Below are 8275 nucleotides of genomic sequence, written 5' to 3'. Positions count from 1 at the left end.
AAACTGAATAAGTGGGAACAACTGAGCTTCTGGTTAAAGTGGGCAAGTTACAACTTAAATTTACACCGTACACTACACCGTATTAGCACAGGAACTGACATCTCATTTAAAGCTCTTACTGATTATCAATATAGAACAGCAAATTGCGATAATGTTGAGCCACAACGCAGGCTTTTCTATATATCCTCAGCGTAGGAGGTAAATCAGCTTTCAAGCTAACAGTTCACAGCCAACCAACAGAGATTATTAGGGAACCATATATTATGACTGCAATTTGCTGAAAAAGCTTTCTATTACATAACATAAGCAGCAGAACACATTTACACCATATTATGTGATATTCCTATGTAAGGTTAAGAAGTAAACAGCTAGCCACTCAACTAACTTATAATTACCGATCATGCATGTCCAAATCTGTGCAAACTAAACCTGTTAAACAGCAATCATAAGCAGTGATTCCCTCACCACTGTGATTTGAGTCAGGTATAGCTTTTAAGACGAAGCACATGAGTGGGATGAGGGGAGTCGTGAGTTATTTTTCTTGGGACCTCAAAAGTACACACCACCACTCTGTCCATATAAATGCACTGTACACAACACCACTCTGTTCAAATGAATGAACTGTAAATCTACAATAGACTGATATCCCTGAAAATCCACATGGAGGACTAAAATTGTAAGTTCAAATCATACACCAAAGAAGCCTCGTGCATATAACATTTTTTTAATTCAATAGTGAGAACCCCCTGATTTCCCTTGAAACTTCTGATGATCAATGATGATACCCCCCAATTTCCCTTGAAAACTCTTTCGTTCAAGCACCAGATTTTTCTCACACAAGGACTGACAGCTTGAACAACACAATCCAAAGCATACCAAAACTTTTACTTACACTAATGAATGTAATGTACAGCTGCTTTTCCACTGTAAGAGCACTAGAAAACAACCAGTAGTGAGAACGCTGTGTAGATCAGGCCACAAGCATATGCCACTAGACTTCTATGTTGATCTGTATGAGGAGCAGCCGTGAGCAGGAGGTTTGTACATGCACGCGTGCACCAAACTATCGCAAGACCAGCCACCACGACAGTGGTAGGCCCACTGCGTGGAATGAAGAGGGAAATGGCCGAGAAAATCACCATAGGAGCAAGGCAGTAACCAACATAGCTAAGGCAGCTGTACAGCTTCATGCTGCCATCAGAGCCTGCCAGCAAATTGAAAACCAAATACAAGAAAACTGAGGCAACGGCCATCCATCCCAAGATGACACCGAAGTGAAGTTTCCCTCCTAGCAGCTGAAAGAGCCCAAACAGAAGGAACAGCAAAAATGGGCCGGAGAGATCTGCATCCTCATGGAGATCCACCTTCAGCCGTAAGGGGTTTAGCACAGAGAGCGTCTTCCAAAGCATGGCTGAGGTGTTGATGCCAAGCTCCTCGAGGAGAGGCGGCTCGTCCTCGAAAAGCCCCGAGTTCGGAAAGGTGCCTGCGGCAGAGGGGGGCGGAGCAAAGGACGACCGAGTGTACGATGCTGGGTCGAAGGACAAGAAAGGGAGGGTGCCAGTGCTACCGGCTGCAGCAGATCCGCCTGCAGCGAAAGACGATGAAGATGCCTGCATCATGGAAGGAGGCCTCATCATGGGGGGCTGGATCGGTTGGAACCCTGGCTTTCTCTGCTGAGGCAGGGTGATGCCGACATGAGATCCCGAAGTTTCTCTGTAGCCATTCATCTTCTAGTGCAGGGTTAGGGTTTCCTGGAGCTCTGGTGTGGGCGTGGGGTTAGGGTTTCCTGCTGCCGGCTCCCACGAACATCCGGAGATGGAGACCGACAAAGCCAGAACGAGCAACAGGAAAGCCGATTTATCGTTAGGAATGAGAAAATACGCAGAGATAGAAAACCACCAAACCCCGGGGCATCCAACGAACGCAGCTCTGCTTCAAAGGCTCGCCGCAGGTTGGGAAAACGCCGAACCTGCCAGCACACACAACAGTATCGTCGTGTGGTATATAATTGACAAACGGAGAGTCTAGAGAGTAAGTCATTCTTGGGCTGCACGGTGCTGTGCTGCCTCGTCTTTTGGCACGCCCAACAAAGTATCCACTGCACACCACACGGATTATGGGTCTTCCTCCCTTTTCCCATGCACATGGCGATCGAACCATGGTCATCTCCGGGCGTTGCCGTGGTTTTGGTATTTGGTGACATTGGACACTCCGGGCTCCGGCCGTTACCGTGGTTTTGGTATTCTTGTGACATTGGACTCGTCACTCTCCCCATTAATTACAAGGAGATTCTGTGTTAACCCCACTCACTATGGCATCCCACATGGTAGCAGCACGAAAGACGAGTGGTAAAAAGTTGCCTCTAGTCACAACCCTAGTTGGGGATGCTGATTAGTGAGGCCATTGCATCGTTGTAGTCATATCACCTCATCGTGATCTCTCCCACAATTCCCCTTATATGCTATGTGCTCTTGAAAGTTGCAACTCCCCTTGCATGCCATCTTGCAACCTCAAATGTCGTCTCTATTGAAATTGTTCCTACAACATCATCATTGGGGCTAGCATTCCTACAATCACCTCTACCTACAAATCACATGGTCGGTCCAATTGGAGTGCACATTGTGGCCTCTTCCTCTATAGCATCCTCAGTGCCTATAACAAGATTGTTGAACACATCCTTGTGCAACAAGTCTTGGTGCCATCCAGTTAATTTAATTTCATTATTATCATAAGTTGTAGAACTTAATAGCAATTAAATCATTGGATCTAATCAATTTGCATATAAGAAGGAAGTTCCATTTGGTAATCCATCATCTAGCTCAAATATGGGCCTCCTTGGCATTATAGCTACCATTTCACTTGGCACTATCTGCAATATCTATCAATAGACACATAATGTTTTAGGAAATATCAAATAATTGTTCCTTGTGTGCAACTTACATGAAGTATATATCGACTATTTTAGCATTTATACCTAGCAAATTCTCCATTGTTCATACTAGAGCAACATAGATTTCCATGTGCAACACGTGGCTAAAAATCAATCATATACCACTTGGCTCGATGGGATTGCAAAGCCGCTAGAGGAATGAACATCTTATTTATAATCTCCAACATGGCTTTGGGTACGAATAGTCATCCGCACTAGGGCTATTTGATACATCAATGGGAATCTCTCTCTCAATGGATAACCTCCTCATCTTCGATTTGTCATTAAGAGGAAAGCAATGGTGGGATGGGGAGTTAACTACGGAATGCAAGAGCATGAAAGAGAGAGAGGGAGAGAGTTGGGGGGGGGGGGGGGGGGGGAAGAGAGCACACTATAGTTTTTAGTGGGTACTCAGTTATTCTTAGTTTCCATTATCTTCACTTATATATCATTGTATAGTGTGTACTAATCCAATCAATGCCTATTGGCTATCCTTTGCCAATTGGCCTTTACACCAACAACCTCCCACTTAAAGTATGGACCTTAATAAGCTCAATACACTTTTCTTCAAGTATCTCCCTAATGAAGTAATATTTCACCTCTATATGATTTGCCTTTGCATGAAAGACAAAATTTCGTACCAATTGGATGGCACTTAGACTATCAAAGTGCAAAGTAGGCACCTCTCCTACAATGCCCAAATCTCCCACTAGATGAGTTAAGCCATATAGCTTCCTTCCATGCCTTAGTAGCTATAGCATAGTCAATCTTAGTGGTAGATAAAGCCATACATAGTTGCAATCAAGAGGCCCATGAGGTTGCATTACCTATGAATATAAAGACAAAACCTATTGTAAACCTCCTAGAGTCTACGTTCCCTCCAAAATTAGCATCTGCATATCCAAGAATGAATATATCCTTCTTTCTAAAGCATATGCACATAGATCTACTACCATTTGAGTATCTTATGATGCTTCTCACTATTTTCCAATGCTTTTTGCCAAGGTTTGCCATATACCCACTAACCACTTCCATTGCATAGGCAACATTTGGATGAGTAGCATACATCAAATTACCAATTGTAGATACATAAGGAACCTTGGCCACTGCAGCCTTCTATTCATCTGACTTACGGCTGTCCTCTTAGAGGTAAGTTTCAAATGTGAATGAATGGAACATCAATATAGCATTTCCCATCTCCATATTGAAACACTCTAGTATTTTTTAAATGCACTCCTTTTGAGACAATTAGAGACTCTTATTGTCTCTATCCTACATAATATGCATGCTACGAATATAACCAGCATTCTCCAAGTCCTTCATGTCAAAAGTTTCATGATCTTTTCTTCAAAGTATCCACATCCATTAGAGACTTTCTAGTAATTAGCATGCCATTCACATAAAGAGTCAATATATATAGTACCTTCTTAGTTTCAATATCCCAAAGACGATAATCCATGTCACCTAAATCACCATATCCAAGAAAGATGCACTTCTTGGATTTAGGACAAAGCTTTTCTTCCTCATCCTTAAAAATATGCATGTATGCCTCATGTCCAAACACTGGCAAGTGATCATAGGAAGGTCTCTTGCAATACCACATCTCCTCTAGAATCCTTCCATCTAATGGCTTGCTAGGTGACGTGTTTTTCGAGTGAACAACTCTCTTAATAGCTTTATCCCAAAGACCATGTGTGAGATCCTCATTAGGTATACTATACTATGGATTCTCTTTTAAATTGTCATATTCAATTTTTAACCACCTTATTTTGGGCAAGATTTTCTAGAGCTATTAACTCTCTCTTCATGCCATGTATATCCAAAACTTTTGAACAATGTGAGAGATATACTCTCCACCATTATGAGTTCATAAGCATTTTGATTTCTCTCCTAATTGATTTTCAAAATAAGCCAAGAACTTTTATAAGGAATCAAACATATCACTCTTCTTATGAATGAGAAACACCCATACTTTCCTAGTGGCATCATCAATGATGGGACCTAAAATGGGTTGACACTGGCTATGGCACTAGCTGGACCTCATGCACAAAACAGACAACCCCACCACATGGCCTCACGGGCCAGGAGCATCTGTAATACACTAATGTATACTAGATAGACTTAATTATGTGTTTGTAGCTGATATGTAGTCCAACGTTTACCTTCTCTTCTCCTCAGAGGGAGATCCCATAACATATAGGCATAGTGCCTTGTCACACAAACATTAGAAAGCTCCCCTCGGTTGATTGACATGGCTCCACTGCAACTCTCCTACACCTGCGGGATTGGCCCCAAGATGCATTGCTCTAACATATAAGACATAACGCACAAACTCCACTCTTTTCTTGTTTTGTACGATCTAGGAATATATAAATCCTCACTAAACAGTCCCAAGGAAAGCGTACAATTGACCTACAACAAAGGCTCCTTTCCACTCAGCATATAAGTCATGTCCTACGAAGATAATTGCTACGCAATCCAGGACTGATACCATGCCATGTGTCATGCATAGTGCATATGATCCTAGTGCACAAACAATATTTATCCAATTAGCCTTTTGTGATGTGGAAAAAACAGCCCTTTCATGATTTTCACTAAATGTATGCTTCGATGTATGGGGAGTAGCACCGATTTCTCATGCTACTAGCCCCTTAGACTCAATTATCGCAATTCTAAATGGAATGCACAATCAAATGTTTCAAAAATTCAAACCTTCTCAGCCCTCTTTAACTCTTAACCTCACCCTTTCCCTCTAATGTTTAGGTTATGCTGCGTTGCATAGGTGTAGGGTATTATTTTGTATGTATTTTTTGCATTAAACGGAAAAAACATGAACTATAACACATAAACAAAGCCGAACTAAAGCCAAACTTCATGCCTCAGCTTTGTTATATAGTCACAACCACGAATCATAATTTTTTAGATTTTTATAATGCCAAAATCCTATTTTCTCCCATTTTTAGCTATTTTTCTCTATTTATTTGTGCATAAAAATAGGTTATTTTCTGATTTGTGATTAGTGACTGATTATGACACCTGAAAGATGTTTTTTCTCAAAATTTTATCCCATGCGCATCTCTTTTCCCCACCCGAAACCAATAAAACCTTCATTTTTATACTAAAAATGCGCTTTTCGGACCATAATTTAATTGTTAAGACTATTTATCATTACAAGTCTGCAAATTTTTTAATGCACAACCCTCAATCATAGTACAAATAAGATCCAAACAAATTTTTGTTCCATATGAATTTCATTTAGACCATCAAACATAAAAAAAGAAGTAAATTTCCTTTGTAAAAATGAGGCATACCGCTTATTTGCAGGTTGCGGGTTTTATAATTAAATTTTTTGGGTTGCCAATGGACCGAGCAGTAGCAAACCTTCAATGCTGAACATCTCGCCTCAGCCTCCTCTTGATCTTGGAGCAATCCGGGCAAGTATCCTTCAATCGGTCTTCATTCTTCTTCATGGGCATGAATTGCCCCTTAAGGGGAGAGAGAGAGGGAGGAGAGAGAAATACTGATTTTCATTCTCTCAGCATAGTACATCATTTCTTGATCAAATTGCGGTGATGGATGGCGAAGATTAGATGTAGTGTAGGTCTAGGAGGATTCCCTCTCTTCCTATTTGATAAAAAATGGCCAATCATTGCCAAAATGGGAGGCGCCGAAAAAAACACACACACCCCCCACGTCATTTCATTTTGTGGGCTTTAAGCCCAAGATTAAGCATATCTAGTTCATGGCTTTGAGCTTTCACACTTCTGGCAAGTGGTTTTTTCAGTTTTGAGGGGGCAAACGGTCTTGGAATCAAAATCTGTCTAGACGGGGACATCTTCGGGGCATCAAAATTCATCATCCTGGCCTTTGTCACACTCTTTCCGGCTTCCAAATCCAATAGCTACTTCACAACCCCAAACCTTGCGGGGATTAAATGGGGGGTTTCGCAAGGCGATGAACAACTGCTCAAGGATTTTGCTTTCTTTCCTTTTCTATTTTTATAGGGGTTAGAACCCCTTTTTACACACCTATGTATATTCATAGATTTTCTTTCGGATATTTGGGTTTTTGTTTTTTCCCCTTTCGGTTAGTTTTAGTAGGCTTCTTTAACTGCCCCACACTAACAAGACCTCCTAGAACATCCGCTTAGCAGGTCAGCAGAACAGGGTCACTAGAACTCCCGTCCAAAACAGGCCTTTCACTGCTTGACAATGCCTTTGCAGGAGACAATGACTACTCAGACCTCCCACAGACATACATAACCTAAACATGGGACTTCATGCCTTGGTTGACGGTCCCCAACAAACAGAAAGAGAGCACCCTTACATACACATGTATCATTATTTGCTTAAGGAAAAAAGACTTGGAAAGGGGACAAAACCACCTGGAATGGCCATAAGAAGCTTCTTCACAGCAAAGACTCCCACTAGCAACTTCGTCAACATGTATGGTGCAATCACTAAAACATCAAACCATTAAATGTACATGCACCAAACAGACATAGGGCCCTCTTGGCCTAAAGAAATAGCACATTTCACTCCAAAACTAACTGGCCCTCTTGGCCTAAAGAAATCAAACCTTAAACTACAAAACTGACTAGCTCTCTTGGCCTAATGAAATCAAACAAAACAACACATATAGATCCCGCCTTGGAAGAAGGCAGATATACCAAAATATGCTCTATTCCAAGGGGAAAAATTAGGGCTCGTAGGCCTAGACTAAATGCATCAAGTTGTGATCCATCCCTCCTGCATATATAGCAAGAGGCATACGCATAACATGTCGTCTGACCAACCTATGGGTCCAAGATAGTAGTGGTAGATGGGTCTCAGCTACTCTTCGCATTACCCATATCAACCATCACCTGCCATATAATGTGTGGTCTGATAAAACTCCCCACAAGCGACCAAGTCCTGTCTCATTATCAATAACAACATCCGAACTAGGACGACAGTTGAAGAAGAGGTCCTCCTCATAAGCGAAATTGGCTAATGAATCCGCAAACTGATTCCAATAACGTGGAATCAACTGAAGAGAGACGCTCTCAAATTTGTTAAGTAGGGTTATAGCAGTTCAATGATACATACAAAGGATGGGATTCCGGACTGTATATGTCCCATTTAATTGATTTACGATTAGCTGGGAATTCCCTTTTACTAACAAACGCCAAAGACCACCTTTGTTGGCAGTATTTAGTCCTATAATCAAGGCTTTATACTCTGCCATATTGTTAGTGAATCCTACCCCGAGATAAACAGCTAGTTTCATTGTAACTCTACGTCGGGGATCTCAGATAACTACTCCAACACTCCCTTTTTTATTGGGGCCCCTGGACGCTCCATCAAA

The 8275-nt window shown here is 41.6% G+C and overlaps 1 protein-coding gene across 1 annotated transcript; it reads right to left on the bottom strand.

Moving 5' to 3' along the window:
• Nucleotides 1–285: 285 nt before the first annotated feature.
• Nucleotides 286–2019, bottom strand: LOC148032559 (uncharacterized). The gene is made up of 2 exons (XM_087683200.1): nt 893–2019; nt 286–648 (listed from the first exon to the last, which is right to left on the bottom strand). Exon 1 carries the CDS (start codon nt 1725–1727, stop codon nt 936–938), a length of 792 nt encoding a protein of 263 aa, XP_087539326.1. The 5' UTR covers nt 1728–2019; the 3' UTR covers nt 286–648; nt 893–935.
• Between the last annotated feature and the right edge of the window lie 6256 nt (nt 2020–8275).

The sequence above is a fragment of the Lygodium microphyllum genome, chromosome 8, assembly GCF_053477565.2.
Source record: "Lygodium microphyllum isolate KBCC chromosome 8, Lygodium_microphyllum_v1.1.10, whole genome shotgun sequence".
In the NCBI taxonomy this organism is placed as follows: Eukaryota; Viridiplantae; Streptophyta; class Polypodiopsida; order Schizaeales; family Lygodiaceae; genus Lygodium; species Lygodium microphyllum.
This window is presented reverse-complemented; position numbering and strand designations above follow the sequence as displayed.